Consider the following 21,155-nt stretch of genomic DNA (forward strand, 5'->3'; position numbering starts at 1 on the left):
CTGGAAGAGGAAACAATTTCTAGGTAGCATTTAAAGGACCACAGCGCTAAATTCAGCGTTTGGCTTGCAGGGAAAGCTTAATGTTTTCCCAGATCCCCCTGCCACCTAAAACTGCCGTGGACTACAAGAAAGAGATTTGAGGCATACTTACAGAGCGCAGGCGCAGGACGGAGAAGGCTTGTCCTCTCTGTGTTGCCGTAGGTGCTAGGTGGCTTGGCCTCGTCACCCCACCCCCTTCCACGTCAGCCTAGGACTGTGCGGAGCTGCGGCTGCTGCTGCGGGTTGGAGCCGGAGTCCACGGTCCCACCGTTGCCGTAGCCGCCGCCCCTTGGAGCCAGGTAGCGCGCCAAAAGCCCCCAGTCCCCGAGGCGTGCTGGGCTGGGCTGAGTCGGAGGAACTGGCTCTCCTGCGGGAAGATGCGGAAGGGGAGCGACTAGGCCGCTCACGTCCGGGCCTGGCGAAGTGGAACGGGGGGCTGGGAAGCTCTGGGCCGGACGCCCTTTCCCGGTCTTTTGTACTGGCCAGGGGTCTAATCCCTCCCGGGGCCCCGGGGCTCATCATTCCGGGCCGGGGGCTGCTTTGCTGGAGGAGGGGAAGGGGGTGGGGGTGCAGCGCGCTAATGGACCGACCGACACACAGTCGGGTCCACCCGTGAGCGCGAGAAAATGTTTTAAGGTTTTTTAGCCGAGTATTCGCGCACAGGGTCTTTTCACTTGAGCAGTTCAGATTGTGTGTTATGTTTAAAAATCATTGTTCTGTTACATGGTTGGGCGGGACTGGGGCACTGTCACTCTATTGTGGGCCTTAGTGTTGCAGTACAGCATTCTCAAGTCCTGGGTGGGGTCGTGGGGTCTGTACCTTAGACCGAGGCAGACAGGCGTGTCTTTTATTAAAATAGGCATCATTTTTATGGGATACAATATAAATTGACCTTGCCCTTCTGATACTTTAAAACTCATTAGCCAAACTGAATGAACTTGAGACAGTAAAGATCACGGTAGTTACTGGTTGTGTTTTTGTTTTTGTTTTTTTACTTGTAATGATATCTTTCTATTTTTCTAGATTTTCTGGCATCAGTCATCCTTAAATCTTGTATCGAGGTTTGATTATATCCGGAAACCATGACGGCTGCCGAGAACGTGTGCTATACGTTAATTAACGTGCCCATGGATTCAGAACCACCGTCTGAAATTAGCTTAAAAAATGATCTAGGTAAACTCTGATAATACTTTGAAAATTAAATGGAGAAAAATGAAAATAAAAGGCTCATTTCCATTTCAAGTTTCTTTGTAATTAGAAATACTTACTTTTTGTCTAAATACTTTTTTCTAGGATCTCTTCAGTAGAACTTTGGTCTTATTAAAAATGAAAACTTGGGGCGCCTGGCTGGCGCAGTCGGTTAAGCTTATACCTTCTGCTAATGATCCCAAGTCCTGGGATTGAGCCCCACTTCAGGCTCCCTGCTCAGTGGGGAGTCTGCTGCTCCTCCTGCGCCTCCCCTCCGCTTGTACCCTCTCTCTGGCTCCCTCTCAAATAAATAAAATCTAGAAAAAGAAAAAGAGAAAACTTGTTACATTTAGACTTGCAGTATTGGTTTTTGGAAATAAAACAGCATCTCAGCTTAGCTTAGTAAAGCTAAAGAAACATAATAGTTGTTAGATATTCCTCAAAATAACATAATGGCTTATATAGTTTAATATGTGATGCTTAAGTGTAGCTGACTGTTCTCTGTAGGTAACAGGTTGAGAATGTGTATTTGAATGTCTCAGTTCCTCTGTGCACTTAACTTCATATTACTTAGCTTGTAAAACTAAAAGAACTTTGTTCTTTGGGTTTACCACCTACTGAACTAATGAAGTCAACCCCGGAATACACATGTGTTTTACAGAAAGTTTTAAGCTTTTTGAGTATTTGAGGTTTAAAAAGGTTTAAGCTTTTATAAAGCATTTATACAAAAAGGAAAGTATATTTCTGGATTTTAAAAGTGTATACTCTGTATTCTTTCTGTGAGTGATTCTGTGAAAAACAATTTTTCAAGGTAATGCACATTCCAAAATAATGGTTCTTGTTTCATTGAACTACTAAAAATAAGTTTAACTTACACTGGTAACTACTGTAGTTTAAAACAAAGAAGAGTGAAAATTATGCTTCAGATCTTGAAAGTATCTTTTAGAAGGTAGTTTGCCATTTGAAAGGCGACAATATTTTACTTGCCTATTCCCACCTCTTAATCAGCAGTAATGGAATATCCTGATTTTAGGCTACTTAATATTAGGTTTCTATTGAAATCCATTTTTATTTATTTTATTTATTATTATTTTTTAAAGACTTCATTTATTTGAGAGAGAGCACAAGAAAGGGAGGGTCAGAGGGAGAAGCAGACTCTCTCCTGAGCAGGGAGCCCGATGCGGAACTTGATCCCCGGGACCCCAGGATCATGACCTGAGCCAAAGGCAGACACTTAACCAACTGAGCCACCCAGGCACCCAAGAGATCCATTTTTAGAGAAGGAAAAAGAAACCCTCCTTTATGGCACTTAAACCTATACCCCTATATACAAAAGCCACAGATCTTTTTTTTTTCATGTTAATGTTTATAGTAGAATAGAATGCACATTAATGAATAAACTTTCATTACTGTTTTTTTCTTATAATTTAAAAGTTTTTGGGGCGCTTGCCTGGCTCAGTGGGTAGAACATGCAGTCTTGATCTCAGGATCTTGAGTTCAAGCCTCATGTTGGGCATTGAGCTTACTTTAAAAAAAAACAAAACTCCCGAATACTTAAGGTTGCAGCTGGGAAGATGAAGCATAAAACCTGCCTCTAATTGTAACAATACCTTTTTCTTAATTAAAGCTGCCTTAACTGTCCTCCCCCTACCAAAAAATAAATAAGTAGTCTCAAATCTCAAATTTTATGCGTATTTTTTTACTGTATCTGAAGAGTTGAGGTGAGAAAAAGTTTAGAAGTAGTTTCCAGTTTGAGTAACAAATCTTTTTTTGTTTGTGAAATACTGAGTTACTTTATGCTTTTAGTCACTAGACATGAGTTCTGATGACTATACATTGCCTGGAGTAGGAAGTACTTGGTAGGTTTTGGCGAATTGAATTAATATTTTAAATTTTCCATGTTTTTAGTAGTGTTCATGGAAGAAAAGAAGTTCTGAAAAGTTTGAAGATGTAGGAAAAAAACATCCTTCACCTCAGTTTGAATTGTTGAATAAATGGAAATTAGGGCTAAGGGGGCTTGAATTGTAAATGGTATAGATTTTTTACATGTTTTCTATGAAACTTTTAAACTTTTTAACATGTAATTACAAGTGGAGCTTTATCCTGCTAAACCCTTAGGATTTGCTAGTTTGGGAAAAGTAGTCAAAAACTGGAACAAAAGAAGACATCAGCATTATAATGATACAGTTTTATGTCTTTTGGACTTTGTGTCCTTTATGCTGTGAAACAGATTAGAAAAAAAACCTTTTTTTTTTTATATTCGGAAAGGAAGCTCAGGACAAAGATAAGAAAACCTGTTTAGGCCCAGCAAATACAACTTTAGCCACTTAAAACTTTGCCCAATCTGTCTTCTTATCAGGGTGATTGCTATTGGCTACAGTCACCTTTCCTGATGCTTTGTTTTGTCATCCTCACAGACTTAAAAACTGAAGGTTTGCACAGATTGGTACTCCATAATTTTACAGGTTTTTTTTTTAAGATTTTATATATTTATTAGAGAGAGAATGCGTGCATGAGCAGGGGAGGGGAGGAAAGGTTCGGGGGGGGGGGGAGAAACAGACTCCTGGTGGAGCAGGGAGCCAGATGCAGGGATTGATCCCGGGACACTGGGAGACAGATGCTTAACCAACTGAGCCACCCTGGCGCCCCCAGTTGTTTGTTTCTTGATTTGATATGGCAATACCAATTTTTTTTCATATGTGGCAGGAGATAAGATACTCTGAAGCAGGGAGAGATGCACAAGAAAGTGGTGTGTTTTAAACAAAAATGTTCACCCTTGTGGAATAAGTTTGGCAAAAACCCTTACTGTGTTCTCAATTGAACACAAATTGAGAACCTGAGAATATTCTCTATTCTGCAACATGTGAAAATGTTATACCAAGCTAGTAATAGATAACAGAGCCTTTGGGGGCTAGAAAGAAATTTTGATTTACCTACTATAATTCTTCCAAAGCTTAAATCCTTTCTGTAACTACCAGCTGGTCATTCACAGTCTCTTGTCTCTTTGGCAACAACAAAGAACTCTTCATTTGATAGCCACTTAGCTCTAATTGTTGGAAATGTATTCCTAGTTTATTCTTTTTCTCATGATAACTCTTTTAAGATTATTAAAAACTTCATCCCTCTTTGTCCTCCCCTCTCGTAGATAATTTGCTTATTTCTGTGATCTAAGCAGCTGTAGCGATGTGCTTGCCTCCTACATTCCTGCCTTTGAATTTTGGACACAAAATATTTTTACCATAAATTCTTCAGAATGCAGTGATAATGATTAAATTATAGATTGTTTTGCATAATACAGTTTATAGTGTAAATCGCTTTAAGCTAAGTAACAATAAACTAGTATCTTAAATATCCTTAATTCTAAATAATGGCTACGTATCTAGTACATTTTAATTTTCTTCCAGTGTTTTAGGTGTTTCTTAAGAAAGATTCTGAAGTTTAGTAGTCTGTTCCAATTTTAGTATATGTGCTGCTGAAGCGAGCACGGAAGTTTTATAGTCCCGTAGAAATATGATCGGATTTTGGGTTTAGTGTATTAGTTCCCAGCCTTTTTGAGTTTGAAGATCTAATGTTAAAAAAAAATGCCACTGATCCTCCCCTTCCTCCCCTCATGATAATGATTGTAACTTTGAGGAAATACACAACCGACTAAAAGCAATGTTGAAATCAGGAGCCGCTTATTCTGACAGCATCTATTTACACTGTGAAAAATAGCTACATCTGTGTTTGAGACATGCATCATTTGGTATACCTACAGATTCGTGGCTTCTACATTAACTCCATGGGTTAGGGACCAGAGATCTAATCCAGTGCCTTCATGTTCTATGTAAAGTATCATGAGGTTCAGAGATAAATGACTTGTGTAAAGTCATTCAGCTTGTTTGTGGCAGAGCTAGGTCCAGAACCCTTGTCACTTTCTTTCTTTCTTTTTTTAAGATTTTATTTATTTATCTGACAGAGAGAGACACAGCAAGAGAGGGAACACAAGCAGGGGGAGTGGGAGAGGGAGAAGCAGGCTCCCAGGCGGGGCTTGATCCCAGGAATCTGGGATCATGACCTGAGCCAAGGCAGACTTAACGACTTAACGACTGAGCCACCCAGGAGCCCCCCCCCCCCCCCGCCTTGTCACTTTCTTTAGTGCCTTTATTATCATTACTGCTGGTAAAATGAGAAAATGTTTTGTGAATTGTAAAATTATCTGGAGAATTTTCCTTTGAAGTGATTGTGCTTTTTTTTTTTTTTTTTGGTATCAGAAAAAGGAGATGTGAAGTCGAAGACTGAAGCTTTGAAGAAAGTAATCATTATGATTCTGAATGGTGAAAAGCTTCCTGGACTTCTAATGACCATCATTCGTTTTGTGCTACCTCTTCAGGATCATACCATCAAAAAATTACTTCTGGTATTTTGGGAAATTGTTCCTAAAACAACTCCAGATGGGAGACTTTTACATGAAATGATCCTTGTATGTGATGCATACAGAAAGGTAAACCAAACCATGGTTATTTCTGAATATTCCTTTGATTTTAATTGTAAAATTCGTGGAATGGGATTTGTTTTAATTTTTAAAATTAAATCTTGGGTAAGATCTAAGTTATCGATAATTGGAACTGAAATTGTAAAAAGTTATTGTAAAAAATTTTATTGTTACTTTCTTTGGACATTTTTCATGCATTTTTATGTTACTCCTAAAAAAAACCAGTGACACATAGAATATGAGACATTGCTGTGATAAGTAGAAATTGATTTGACAGGGATCTGAAGGAAATTGATAATCTAGATCTTTTTCCAAAAACTTACTTTCTTATTTTTTTCGTAGGACATTTTGCACTTAATTGGGTGTTGTTCTGTAAAATGCTGGAACTCAACATTTCGTATTTAAATTTTATCAGGATCTTCAGCATCCTAATGAATTTATTCGAGGATCCACTCTTCGTTTTCTTTGCAAATTGAAAGAAGCAGAATTGCTAGAACCTTTAATGCCGGCTATCCGTGCTTGTCTGGAGCACCGGCACAGCTATGTTAGAAGGAATGCGGTTTTGGCCATCTATACAATCTACAGGTAAATAAAGGCCCACCAGGGCTTGGTTCGGTGAGGGTTATTTAGTCTTTTAGACTAGAGGTTCCACAGCAGTTCCTTGCAGATTGTACGTAGCTTGTAGATAATGTTTGTTTGGCCAGAATGATATTTTTTTTTTCTTCTTCTTATGTTGTCAACATTGAAAAGATCTGGCAACCCTGGGTCCTAGTTTCTGCATGACAGCATTACGCTGAAATTGACAATAGCTCCCTTTAAATAAGTTGTGTACTTTACAGTGCCTATCATTCTCAGTCGTACTTCAGCCCACTCAATTAGGTAACTTGCTTAGCCCTTGTAGGTTTTGAGTTTTTGGCCCTGCTTTTGAATTCTCTTTGTGTGGAATGTGGGTCTTGTCTTTTTACCCTTAGAAGCCTTAAGCAGGGAACTTTTTAATGAGAAAGGTTGCAGTTCTCAATTTATTCCTGTTCTTTGAAAGCTGAAGATTTTGGACTTTAAAAATGATTTAAAGAACCAGTTAGATAAGGCTAGAATGCTTGGTTTTTATAATTACTGGTGTCAATCTATTTTTTTATTTATTTTTAATCTTTAAATTTTTTATTGTTATGTTAATCAACATACATTACATCATTAGTTTTTGATGTAGTGTTCCATGATTCATTGTTTGTGCATAACACCCAGTGCCCCATGCAGAACGTGCCCTCTTTAATACCCGTCACCAGGCTAACCCATCCCCCCACCCTGGTGTCAAATCTATTTAGACATAGGATGTAACTTTTATAAATATCTTTGTACTTTAAGAGTTGATTGTTCTATTTCATAGTTCTCTTATTGTTATATTAGATTTTGTTATCTGTTGGGGAAGTAGTATTCTGGTTAATAATGTAGAGTTCTTTGAAAGTTACCATACAGACTACACAAATTTCAGAATTTAAACTAGACTGCATACACAAAAATCATGACATTTATAAGACAATGGGAAATTTGAACACTGTATATGATGATATTAAGGAATTTTAAGTTTTTTAAGGTATGATAATGGTATTATGATTTGTTTTAAAAAGAAAGTATCCTCAATTATAATATGCCAATATATTTATAGAAGAAGTGATAAGTGGTCTGGGATTTGCTTCAAAATAATATGGGAGGAGAAGAAGTGGGCAGGGGTATAGGTGAAACAAAATTGGCCATGAATTAACAATTGTTGAGGTCAGGTGACGGTTGGTCAGCTGGTGTTCATTATTCTGTATCCTACAAATACTTAAAATTTTCCTGAATAGGAAGTAAGTTAGCAAGTAAGTGAATGAGTAATTATAATGCATAATTAGTACAATTCAAGGAACTATTTTTTAAAGATTTTATTTATTTATTTGAGAAAGAAAGCACAAGCGAGAGGGAGAAGCAGACTCTCCCGCCGAGCAGGGAGCCCGATGCGGGGCTTGATCCCAAGACCCTGGGATCATGACCTGAGCCGAAGGCAGACACTTAACTGACTGAGCCACCCAGGCACCCCTCAAGGGACTATTTTTATTCCTGATAATTCTTAAGACTCTTTCAGTACATTGAGAGTGTCATCATGGGCATTGATCTTGTATTCCTAAGTATATGAAGTATATGAAAGACAATTATTAGAGATGTTCTGGTGAAAGATAGCATGTGGAAGAAGTCAGCTTTTTCTTTATTAAACTAGAAAACATATAATTTGATAATTTAATAGATGAAGATGTAAGTTTGTGATTCCTACCCACAGTTCTAATTGACTTAAGGTTTCAAAAAGCAAAACAATTGACAGTGTTATAAAGCTTGATAAAGATTACTTTTAGTAGTGTCCAGGCAGTTACTAAAATAACAAAGTAGGTTTTCATTAAATATGAATATTACCTGTTTTATTTCAAGGAATTTTGAACATCTTATACCTGATGCTCCTGAACTGATACATGATTTTCTGGTGAATGAGAAGGATGCAAGTTGCAAAAGGAATGCCTTTATGATGCTAATTCATGCAGATCAGGTGAAGTACTTTTTAAAAAATACTTTTATGACTGTATTCAAATGAGAATTAAAAGTATTTACATAGGCCTAATCAAGTTTTTAGTCAGTGATTTTTTTTATAGTGCAAATGTTCATATATTTTGGTTTTTTTAGATCTTTGAACTTAATTTGTATAAAATAGTTTTTTCTTAGTCTTTCTCCAGACAATTGCTTATGTATATACTTTATTTTTAGTAAACATCTGAGAGATATTTAATAATAGCCACTTGACAGTTTTTCCAGATTGAAATCATTATGGCCATATTTTGTAACACTCTGTTTTGGGGCTTGAACCTGTTATTCCTTCTATTGGTATAGATCTAAAATTGTTTAATAGAGAAAAGTGGTAGCTTTGTATAGAGTTCACCCTGAGCCATGTCTGTGAAAGAAGCGTGGTCTTCAGTGTAGATGTGTATCCTTACTGGCTCTTCAGATTTCGTAAGTTGGTGTCAACTCTACATCCAGCTCTGCTGGTGCTTAAAGTGTATGGATCGGGAGGGGGGTGGGGGGATGGTGGGTTGGTCAGTGACTCTGCATACTTTGGTGGCATGTAATCTTGGAATTTTTGCTGTCCAGTATTCTCCAAATGTGGGAAATAATGAAGACTGAACGATATGGAATCTACCCATTTCTCTGAAATCTAGATGCTGTCATTTTATCTTATGAACAAGATTATAAGAAAGCTGCTTATTTGGGCCAGGATGTTTTGTCCTCTTGGAAAGTTGGCTTTATTGACCTATATATTTGGTGTTATGCTGTTTACCTACACGGGGGGCATAATCAGAAAAAGTTCAATAAAATTTCCTGATACTTTTGCTGTAGAGATATTGTTGAGGTCATACTTTTCTATATCAGCATTCGGTATATGAGAATCGTTGAGATTTTTCTTTTAAGTCTTAGAAGTAGGAATAACCATGCTCCTAAACAGCTGGTTTGTTTTGATTGTATGGGTACTCTGAATCTTGTAACACATAGTGTTTTTCTCCTCATAGCTGCTAGAAAATTCAGACCCCAAATTTGTGGCCCATTTCTAGGAAATGTATTAGACTTTATTTCTTACATGTATGTGTTCACCTTTTTTTCCCTTCATTTAATTTTTCTTTGCCCTGATTTCCTCATTTCTTTTATATTTGGTTGTGTATGTTTTTTAAAGGTTGCACTGATTAAGTCCTTTTATTGAATGAGGTGGAATTTGATAAATGTATTTTTATTTTGTTAGGATCGAGCTTTGGATTACCTAAGTACTTGCATTGATCAAGTTCAGACATTTGGAGACATTCTTCAGTTGGTTATTGTTGAACTAATTTATAAGGTAAGACTAAAATGGGTAAAATACACTTTAAGAGCTTAAGGTTAAATTCTCTTTTTCTGGAATGTTGCTTAATTGCTGGGATAATATGTTTTAGTAGTAGAAATATTTTATAGCATAATCTATGAAAGCCTTTTTTTTCTTTTTCCTTTGGTTTATTGTGTTTTCCAAACACTTCCAATTTTTCTAAACCTCCTTAAAGAATTTTATTAAAAACTCATGGCTTGACCCAATACAGCAGCAGAGAAATCATCGTGCACTATTAAGTAACTGAATAGATTTTGAATCAGGCTTTGGAAAAAAAAATTCAAGATCTTTTCTTGAGTGCACACCAGACTACTTTGGAAATCTAAAAACAAATCAGAAAAGCTTTAAATATTTTCTGTGTTCCCTGTTTGTAAAGGAAAATAGATTTTAAATATATCAATATGACATTGTTAGCCATTGACCAGTAGGAAGTCTAAAACTAGATGAGTTTTGGGTTTTAAAATGAAGTGCTTTATTGGTAACATTTAAATTTGATATATTCTTTGAAAGAATTGATTGCATCTTAATGTTCTCATAAAAGGTACATAACATCCAGTTTTGCTATTGATACCATTGGAGGCCAACAAAAATATACATCAGGAATGACTTTACTAAATAGGATAATATTGACAAAGTACCCACAACAGACACTGGGCTAATGATCACTGTCTTTGATTCTGAAAGAAAAGGGCCCCTTTCAACACAGGGAACCAGTCATTTAGGTTTGGCATTTAAGATGAAACCAGAACTGTAAATATTTAGTTCTTTTTAATTCATTGTATGGTTTAGAGATGCTGCTGAGGCTCTCAAAAATAGGAATTCTCTGCTGTTCAGAGACTTCTTTGTCTAGCAGGGTCCAGGTTATATAGTAAGAGGAAATAGCTTTTGAGTCATGCCTGAATAAAAGAGATTTGACTATTTATATGTTAAAGGAAAATCTGACATAAAAACCAACTTCAGAAAAGAAAGAATAAGGAATTTTTGCTTCATAGGTAAAGGTAGGAAAATATATTTAGGATAGCATAGAAAATTTTAGTTGTCTCCACAGTATGGAATATGGTTCCAAATAAATAAGTAATAGTACTTGAGAAAGGGGTTATCTTTCTTGCTTTAAGAATAGGTATTTTCCTTTTATTAGCTATTGAGATTGATATCCATCATGTTTCCCTTTTTGACATGACATCCCAAATTTAATATCCTATCACAGTATCCATATTAAATGCATTTGGTCCTTGATTTTGTTACTTTACATTTTCTTGTTCTTTTTCACTTGTGTATAGTATGCCTATCTTTTATTATAAACCATTTGAAAATATTTTGTGACAGAGTGAGAATATTAATTGTGATTGAATAAATAAATGAATGAGTAGCTGTAACAATTGTCTGAAGTAAAACCTATTTCTTCCTGAAATTACCAGTCAGTGTCTCATCTCATGTTGGCTGACATCTTCAGATGCCCTTATATCATTATTCTTTGTTTTCAAATTAAGAAAACTAGCATCTAAGCTGACATCTATAAAAAAATCTGTTTGAAAGCAGGTGTCCCTGGAGTCAGTTGAAACCTAAATGTTCTCTTCTCCAGGTCTGTCATGCTAATCCATCAGAAAGGGCTCGTTTCATTCGCTGCATCTATAACTTATTACAGTCATCTAGCCCAGCTGTAAAATATGAAGCTGCCGGAACATTAGTGACACTCTCTAGTGCGCCTACTGCAATCAAGGTACTGCTTATTTCTTTTGGTGCTGGTTAGATGATAGATGTGCTGTCTTAGCACTTATAATTTACTTTTTTATTTTTTAATTTGTTCTCTTTTAAAAGATTTATTCACTTGAGAGAGAGAGGGAGAGAGAATGCAGGGGAGGAAGGGGCAGAGGGAGAGAGAGAGAATCTCAAGCAGACTCTGAGGAAAGTTTGGAGTCCAAGGCAGGGCTTGATCCCAGGACCCCAAGATCACAACCTGAGCCGAAACCAGGAGTCAGACGCTTAACTGACTGAGCCACCCAGGCACCCCAGCGCTTAATGATTTAGTGGCATTGCAGTTTACTCTGTGATTACGTGGCATTACATGGCACAGAAATAACAATTTAGGGGCGCCTGGGTGGCTCAGTCGTTAAGGGTCTGCCTTCAGCTCAGGTCATGATCCCAGCGTCCTGGGATCGAGTCCCACATCACGCTCCCTGCTCAGCGGGAAGCCTGCTTCTCCCTCTCCCACTCCCCTGCTTGTGTTGCTGCTCTCACTGTGCCTCTCTCTCTATCAAATAAATAAATAAAATCTTAAAAAAAAAAAGATTTATAAATGTGAAATTATTGGATTCCTTACATAGTCCAATCTTTTTTTCCTTCCTTCCTGCTTTCATACTAGTTTCTGGAGAATGATACTGGTATTTTAAGATCTCTCCCCATACTTTAATTACGTTAAAACCTGGATCTGGGAAAATGAATTTTGGATCCTACATGATGGATCCTAAAAAAAAAGATTACAGTGCATATTTTCAATATTGGAATGTTAGCTTTCTCTTCTCTGATTTACTGTATCAAGACAGCATGAGGGGGGCACCTGGGTGGCTCAGATGGTTAAGCGTCTGCCTTCAGCTCAGGTCATGATCCCAGGGTCCTGGGATCAAGCCCCACATTGGGCTCCTGGCTCAGCAGGGAGCCTGCTTCTCCCTCTCCCCCTGCCTCTCTCTCTGCTCATACTCTTTATTTCTGTGTCTCAAATGAATAAATAAAAAATCTTTAAAAAAAAAAGACTACATGAAGAACCCCTAATATAGTCAGAGAATGAATAGTTCTATAAAGCCAGTTTGTATCAATAGGAGACTCGATTGCTTTACCTGCCAATACTTAGAAAAATTTTTTAACTTTTTATTTTGAAATAATTTTAGACTTACAGAACAACAAAACAGCAAAAGTTGTAAAAATAGGACAAAGTTCTCATTACCCTTCACCAGCTTCCCATAATGTTTGCGTCTTGCAAAGCAAGACGTATAATTGTCAAAATTAAGAAATTACCATTGGAACAATATTGTTAACTAAACTGTAGATCTTATTTGAATTCTACCAGTTTACTTCACCAATCTCCTTTTTTTGTACCGGATTCAATCCAGGATCCCACATTACATTCAGTTGTCATGTGTTAGTCTCCTCCAATCTGTGCCACCTCCTCAGGCCTTTTCTTGTTTTTCATGACCTTAACACTTTTGAAGAATACTGGGTCAATTTGTTTGTAAAATGTCCCTCAATCTGAGTTTGTCTAATGTTTTCTCACAGTTAGATTGAGGTTGTGCATTTTGGGGAAGAATACCATGGAAGTGATGAACCTTTCTCAGTGTATTGTATCAAGGAGTGTACATGATGTTGGAATACTATTAGTGATGTTAACCTTGATCAGTCGGTTAAGGTGATGCCTGCCAGATATCTCCACTGTTGAGTTGTGATTTTTCCTTTTGTAATCAGTAAATAACATGGGAAGATACTTTGAAACTGCAAATATCCTATTTCTCCTCAAACTTATACCAACTAATTTTAGCATTTCTGTACAGCAGTTATTAATGTGATATTCTAATGGTGACTTCCTGTTTCCCTCATTATACATTTATTAACTGGAGTCCTGCAAGAAGAGCTGTCCCTTTACCCCTCACCCTCCCTCCCTTCTTTATTCTTCATATCAGTATGGCTGTTTTTTTCTATGTATTATAATCATTATCAGTATTTGTTTCATTGATCATTCTATTCCAGTTTTGGCCATTGGGAGCTCTTTCAGGTTTGCTCCTTTGTCTTCTGCTTTTAATGAGTCAGGGTCATCTTTATAGTCTTGATTTTTCTGTACTGTAATGCAGGTGTGTTAGACTTTGCACCTAAACTCAAAGATACTCAGTAGCTATATTTTCGGGGATACTCTGCTTTTTTCTGCCTTGTTCCTTAGTTTCAACCCTTAATTTTTGACTGTTAGCATTTCTGCCTATAACAGCCCCTTTTCATCCTTTTAACTTGTGATTCTTCTTAACTTTTTTAAAGTTGAAAATAATGAGATTTATTAGAATATAGGGAACAGAGGGACACATTCCTTTGGGAAATATTCATAAACTTTTAGTGCAGGAGTAGTGAATGTATTTTGGCTTCTTTAGGGACTTTTTTTTCTTCTTATTTTTGGATTCTGTGTTTAAGATGGATGAATGTGTTCCTAAAATGTGTTTCTTTTTTTATATAGGCGGCTGCTCAGTGTTACATTGATTTAATTATTAAGGAGAGTGACAACAATGTAAAGCTCATCGTTCTGGATCGATTGATAGAATTAAAAGAGCATCCTGCTCATGAACGAGTACTACAGGTAAATGTTATCTGAAAGAGAGAAATCCTAGATAAAATCTTTTTCAAATTGAGGTAACACTCAAACTTTGCTCTCTTGGTTAACTTAAATTCTTTGAGACTGGGCAGTTTAAATTTTGGTCAACTAACATGTAACTCTTGAATCGCCATAGCCTTTTAGGGTATTTGCCATAAAAAATATTTCCAACATGAATTAATATGTTATTTTATATCTTTTCTATTTGTACTACATTTGTTATTCTTAACAATAGAGATATTCATTTTAATTTGAATATAATTCATTTTTGAAAAATATGCCAACTGATTGAGAATAAAAGATAATTCTATGGAATTATCAGCATACCTGTGTAATCTGTGAGAGTAATGATTTTTATAAAAATAAAGCCCCATAGGAGCTCCTGGGTGGCTTGGTTAAGTGACTGCCTTCAGCTCAGGTCATGATCCTGGAGTCCCAGGATCGAGTCCCGCATTGGGCTCCCTGCTCAGGAGGGAGTCTGCTTCTCCCTGGGGCACCTGGGTGGCTCAGTTGTTAAGCGTCTGCCTTCGGCTCAGGTCGTGATCCCGGGATCCTGGAATGGAGCCCCGCATCGGGCTCCCTGCTCTGCAGGAGGCCTGCTTCTCCCTCTCCCACTCCCCCTGCTTGTGTTCCCTCTCTCCCTGTGTTTCTCTCTGTCAAATAAATAAATAAAATCTTAAAAAAAATAAAGCCCCATGACAGCTAAATTCAATGTTATTCCGGGTTAGAGCAACAACAAAAAATTTGCTCTACAGGACATGATTGGGACAATTAGAGAAATGAGAATTATGGACTGTATATTATGTGATATCATTGTTACCAATGTTCTCTGAATTTGATAATTGTGGTTATATAAGAGTTTATCCTTATTCATGGGAGATGTACACTAAAATGTTTACCAAGAGTGGGATAAAGTATGTGGCAAAATATTAACAATGGGTGAGTGTAAGTGAAAGTTATATAGGAATTGATTTTTAGAACTTTTTTATCAGTGAAATTTTTTTAAAGTTTCAAAGAAGTAAAATTTGTAAATTAGTTTGGCTATATTTTAAAATCTTTATCTGCCATAGTGTTTTTTAAAGTATGTGCCATTAAAACATTACATTTTCCTGCAGAGCAAAAATAACATTATCCCACTTAATGAAATTAATAGTTTCTTAATAATATCTAATACCAACTCCAAAGTCAGATTTTCCCAGATGTCCCTGAAATACCCCTTTTGTTTGGCTTGTCTAATTCATGACCATATGTCTTACCACAATTGATGTTTCAGTTGGTGCAGTAATTTTTTTCATGATACGGGCTTGTTGAAGAGACCAGACTAATTGTCCTGTAAGATGCCCCTCCTTGTAGATACCTCTGATTACTTTCTGTTGGTGTCATTTAGTTTGTTTCTCTGACTTCTGAATTTTCTATAAACTGTGAGTTTGAGCTAAAGCTTGATAGAGTCACAGTAAACATTTGCAGTTTGAATGCATCATATGTGATACTATATACTTCATGTTGTGTTACATCAGGATACCCAAAATACCTGGTTTTTCCACCACCAGTGATTTTATTATTGATGAAAGAATTAAGGTGATGATGGTCAGAACCCTCCATTCTGTGGTTAGGATTTTTTTCTCTTAATATTGGTGTTAATTCTGGATTTTCTCTTCTTTCTCAGGATCTGGTTATGGACATCCTGAGAGTATTGAGCACACCAGACTTAGAAGTACGCAAGAAAACTCTGCAGTTAGCACTGGATCTTGTCTCTTCTAGGAATGTTGAAGAGGTAAAACAAAACTCTGACAGCACTGTTGTAAGCCGTCAGGCCAAACATGGTGTAATTCCCACTTATTTTTACTTTGTTCTCTAGTTGGTTATTGTTCTGAAGAAGGAAGTGATTAAAACAAATAATGTGTCTGAGCATGAAGATACTGACAAATACAGACAACTCCTTGTGAGAACATTGCATTCCTGTTCTGTCCGATTTCCAGATATGGCTGCAAATGTTATTCCTGTGGTATGTAATTCTGATGCCTTTAATTTTGAAATTCTCTAAAAGAATAGAAAGGTTTAGTTATTTAGCAATTAAACTGTCTAGTAGAATGACTGAATCTTGTGGTCAGAAATGATCTTTCTGTTCACCCTTAAGCTCAGAAGGATAAGGAATCTGACTTTTTTCTCTTACATCTTCATCAAAAAAGTAAACACAAAAATATGACAAAAATACCTCCACATATTACTATAATTAATGTTTGTTACAGTTACCTATGATAAAATTATGCTGTATATATATATATATATCATTCAGTAGCACAAACCAGTATTTCTTTCAAATAGTTTTACCTCTTAAAAGTTGAAGGATTTAGTTATAGGAAAATATACGTACCTAGAATCATTGGCTTCTGTCACTGTCAGATAAATGAGGTATGTTATTGTAATTTGAAATTTTGTCTTTGAACTCCAAATTTTTTCTGAAATGACTTTACTTTTAGTTACAACTTAGGAGTATCCAATTAATTTATTTTGAGTTGTGTATTTCCAGCTTTTGTTTTATAGTGAGTTTTTTGTAATAAACTTGGCTGCACAAAACCCAGGAAAGACATTGTGACTTTGTTTACATAGCAGTGCTTTTCTCTCAACTTACATTTTGTTATATGTTCAGAAATTATTATAGTGTTTGTAAATTTGTTTACTTCTTAAAACTTAGATAATTTTCAGGGCGCCTGGGTGGCTCAGTCGTTAGGCGTCTGCCTTCGGCTCAGGTCATGATCCCAGGGTCCTGGGATCGAGCCCCGCATCGGGCTCCCTGCTTGGCGGGAAGCCTGTGTCTCCCTCTCCCACTCCCCCTGCTTGCTCGTTCCTTCTCTCACTGTGTCTCTCTCTGTCAAATAAATAAATAAAAATCTTAAAACAAAAAAACTTAGATAATTTTCTTTGTGAAAATTATATAACTTATGGGGCGCCTGGGTGGCTTAGTCGGTTAGGGTGTCCGACTCTTGATTTCAGCTCGGGTCATGATCTCAGGGTCATGAGATCGAGTCCCGTGTCGGACTCAGTGCTCAGTGTGGAGTCTGCTTGAGATTCTCTCTCTCCCTCTTCCTCTGCCCCTCCCCTGACTTGCATGCACATGTGTGGCCTCCCTCTCTCTCAAATAAATCTTTTAAAAAAATTATATAACTTATCCTGTTTTCCTTTTTGCCTTTCAGTTAATGGAATTTCTCAGTGACAATAATGAAGCAGCAGCTGCTGATGTGTTGGAGTTTGTTCGTGAAGCCATTCAGCGCTTTGATAACCTGAGAATGCTTATTGTTGAGAAGATGCTTGAAGTCTTTCATGCTATTAAATCTGTCAAGTAGGTTTAAAGTCTGTTTAAATTAAGGTCAAGCAAGCAATTTATCAGTTTCTATCTTTAAAGGGTCAGTTGATAGAAAATTTAAGGGAGAAGAAATGAATCAAGATACTAAAGTCAATATAAGTATCACAGTAGACATCCCCTCACCCCAACCTCAATAAATCCATAATCTGTGGGCAAAAATTTGCTTTTGTAGGTGTGATTTAGCTAGGTTTCTCTATCCTTATTTCCTCTAAAACATGGTGAATCCTCAAGTGACTAAGGAACATATTTTTAAAGTGTATCACTTTTTGGATACCATTATTTATATCCCCCATTAGTATTTATTAAAGTGAGGGATTGAAAATGCAGCCTAGGGGCACCTGGGTGGCTCAGTCGTTAAGCGTCTGCCTTCGGCTCAGGTCATGATCCCGGGGTCCTGGGATTGAGCCCTGCATTGGGCTCCCTGCTCAGCGGGGAGCCTGCTTCTCCCCCTCCCTCTGCCGCTCCCCCTTGTGCTCTCTCTCTAATAAATGAATAAAATCTTTAAAAAAGATTCAAGGGCTGCCTGGGTGGCTCAGTCGTTAAGCATCTGCCTTCGGCTCAGGTCATGATCCCAGGGTCCTGGTATAGAGCCCCACATCGGGCTCCCTGCTCGGCGGGAAGCCTACTTCTCCCTCTCCCACTCCCCCTGTTTGTGTTCCCTTTCTCACTGTGTCTCTGTCTGTCAAATAAATAAATAAATAAAATCTTTAAAAAAATAAATAAAAATAAAAAAGATTCAGAGGGCAGTTACGACAACTTATGACAACATAAGTCATTAGGACCCAGGTTCTTTCTAGGGTGTGGGCCCTCATCTACATGGCCAAGATGCCTACTAGAGCTCCAGTCTTTATATCAGGAGGCCAGTCTCAGGAAAGAGAAAAACTAGGAAGGTATACTCTTTAAGAATATCTTGGGGGGCGGCGCTGGGTGGGTCTGTTGTTTAGCGTCTGCCTTCGGCTCTGGTCATGATCCCAGGGTCCTGAGATTGAGCCCTACATTGGGCTCCGTGCTCCTCAGGAAGCCTGCTTCTCCCTCTCCCACTCCCCCTGCTTGTGTTACCTCTCTCGCTGTGTCTCTCTCTGTCAAATAAATAAAATCTTTAAAAAAAAAAAAGAAAAGAATATGCAGCCTAAATCTGACATAATGCATTTCCCTTAAATAGCCTTTGCTAGTGAGAAAGGACTGTTGCATCCAAATTTTGCTTCATTTAAAGTAAAATGATAGAGTATGATAGACTTGCATTATGTCTGCATTGGAGAGAAAGGAAAGGGCCACTGTAAAATTGTTTTTATGATACAAAATATTGATATTTATGGAAGTGAGAAAGATTTGCTTCCTTTGTGAGGAAAAAAAAATCATACCAAAGTTTTGCCTTTAATGCCCATCATCTCTTAAAGCTTTAGTTTCTAAAATGTTTTCTGAATAAGCTTAATGAAAATCTTAAGGAAAAGATAACTAAAGACTTTATTCAGTTTAACTAACATTCTTAACTAGAGAATTGTTGCTTTCTTTATGTTTTTGAGTTTTTTTAATTACTGATCCTTTGCACTCCTTCCTTATTCAGCATCTTGCCTTTTCAGTGACTACAAATAAAAAGTGAATTACTTTTTATATCAAAGTTGTATATTTTTTATAGTAGTAAATGATAAAATAAAATTTACCTTAACTCTGCCCTAAATGGAGGGTAACACCTTTCTGGGAGACACTTTGTTATTTTATTTTTACTAATGAGTTTACCAATTTTAAAGTGTTCCTAATAATAATGGGTGAGAATACTTATTTTCCTTTTAATCCTTGTGATTTCTGGAGAGAATCAAACTTAGTGTCTTTGTTACATTTCTTTCTTAAAATTTCATCCATAGTCTCTTGGAACTGCAGAATCTTTCTTTCTTTCTTTTTTCTTTTTTTTTTTTTTTAAAGATTTTATTTATTTGACAGAGAGAGACAGCGAGAGAGGGAACACAAGCAGGGGGAGTGGGAGAGAGAGAAGCAGGCTTCCCGTGGAGCAGGGAGCCCGATGTGGGGCTCGATCCCAGAACCCTGGGATCATGACCTGAGCCGAAGGCAGATGCTTAACGACTGAGCCACCCAGGCGCCCCCTTATTTTCTTTCTTGAGCTTAAATTCACTCTGTTTTAAGATTTGTTAGCAATGTCAGTGTTTCAGAACTTGTTCTTCCCTTAGGATTTACCGAGGCGCATTATGGATCCTGGGAGAATACTGTAGTACCAAGGAAGACATTCAGAGTGTGATGACTGAGGTCCGCAGGTCCCTTGGGGAGGTATGTTCTACTTTAGTAAATGGTGATTTTTACTTTAGTAAATCTGACTTTTATGTGGTGGTTTGCTTTTATGTTTTTATTTAGTAGTGTTGGAGTTAAAAACACTGAAAAATGTGTTTTAATTACCCAGATAATTAAAGCTTAGAGGCTCTGGGAAACTAGGGGCATCCCTCTCCCCTGCTTTGAGCCATAATGCCTGTTCTTTTGTCTGTTTTATTTACCCTTTCAGGTAAGATTTTATTTGAACCAAAGGTTATGTGTTTAAAAAGAAGAAAAAGACTTGTAAAACTCTGTGTTAGCCCTGTATATTCTGAAAGGAGAATGCGAGTATTACAAGAACCCTGCTGACATTAGACTATTTATGTACTAAAACTGGCAGTGTTTTCCTCACCCAAACAACCATATGGTAGAATAGGAAGAACAGTGTTTGTCAGGAGACCTGGGTTACAGTCTTGCTTTTGCCATTAATTAACTCTGGCACCTTGGATATAAATTTCTTAACCTGACTGGACTTCAGGTTTTTCACGTACGAGAAAAGGAATTGACCAGTAATGATTGAAGACTCTTAGAGCTTACGTTAGATGATTGGTATTGAGGAATAAATACATAGTTGCCATTTGGTGTTTTTAAAAGGTAGTTGATAAAGTTATTTTGTACACATAAGTCAGATTTATTTCATTTTATTTTATTATTATTATTTTTAAAAGATTAATTTATTTGACAGAGACAGACACAGCAAGAGAGGGAACACAAGCAGGGGGAGTGGGAGAGGGAGAAGCAGGCCTCCCGCTGAGCAGGGAGCCCGATGTGGGGCTCAATCCCAGGACCCTGGGATCATGACCTGAGCCGAAGGCAGATGCTTAACGACTGAGCCACCCAGGCGCCCTATTTCCTTTTAGAATAGGTGCTGTTTTGGTTAGTATTTCAAAGGAAGGGATAGGGAAGAGGAGTAAGGCTTAGTGAGTGTGTACTTTGTCTTATTCACTGTCCTAAGCATTTTCCTATTAAGTAACTTGTATGGATAGATTTAAGATTTCCATTTAAGAGATAAAGAAACTGAGTAGTTGAATTAACTTGCCCAGAACCATTCAATAGCTAAGTGGCATCCAACTCCAAAGCCCCTGTTCTTCCCATTACATCATCCTGGGAAAGAAAGAAAATTGAATGCAGAGTTGCAAAAATCGCATTGGTGGAATTGCCTTCTCCATAGAAATGATTGAATATTTAAATACGATTTTGCTTGCTGTTGATGTTATTACTAAATTGGTATTTCCAATTGATTTGTAGATCCCAATTGTGGAGTCAGAAATAAAGAAAGAAGCTGGAGAATTAAAACCTGAAGAGGAAATAACTGTGGGGCTGGTTCAGAAGTTGGTAACTGAGATGGGCACCTACGCAACTCAGAGTGCCCTAAGCAGTTCTCGACCCATGAAGAAAGAGGAAGAAAGGTAATCTACAGCACCTATGTATGCCCTACCATCTATACTTTTTAAATTACTACTGAGTATAGAACAAACGATTTTTTCCTCTTATTTGC

At 37.3% G+C, this 21,155-nt stretch overlaps 1 protein-coding gene across 1 annotated transcript in view; it reads left to right on the plus strand.

Annotated features, from left to right (window-relative positions):
- The first annotated feature begins 226 nt into the window (after positions 1-226).
- Positions 227-21,155, plus strand: part of COPB1 (coat protein complex I subunit beta 1) — a 44,219-nt gene continuing 23,290 nt past the window's right edge. The window contains exons 1-13 of the mRNA XM_028116857.2: positions 227-338; positions 1,063-1,212; positions 5,481-5,710; positions 6,117-6,286; positions 8,159-8,273; positions 9,513-9,605; positions 11,212-11,349; positions 13,840-13,959; positions 15,641-15,748; positions 15,833-15,979; positions 17,169-17,314; positions 19,522-19,618; positions 20,906-21,066. Coding sequence (XP_027972658.2) covers positions 1,122-1,212; positions 5,481-5,710; positions 6,117-6,286; positions 8,159-8,273; positions 9,513-9,605; positions 11,212-11,349; positions 13,840-13,959; positions 15,641-15,748; positions 15,833-15,979; positions 17,169-17,314; positions 19,522-19,618; positions 20,906-21,066 — 1,616 coding nt within the window. The 5' untranslated portion in view covers positions 227-338; positions 1,063-1,121. The remainder of the gene's footprint in view (positions 339-1,062; positions 1,213-5,480; positions 5,711-6,116; positions 6,287-8,158; positions 8,274-9,512; positions 9,606-11,211; positions 11,350-13,839; positions 13,960-15,640; positions 15,749-15,832; positions 15,980-17,168; positions 17,315-19,521; positions 19,619-20,905; positions 21,067-21,155) is intronic.

Source organism: Eumetopias jubatus, unplaced genomic scaffold (assembly GCF_037043125.1).
Source record: "Eumetopias jubatus isolate StellerSeaLion01/CBP00866 unplaced genomic scaffold, mEumJub1_p1.0 scaffold_13, whole genome shotgun sequence".
NCBI classification, from domain to species: Eukaryota; Metazoa; Chordata; class Mammalia; order Carnivora; family Otariidae; genus Eumetopias; species Eumetopias jubatus.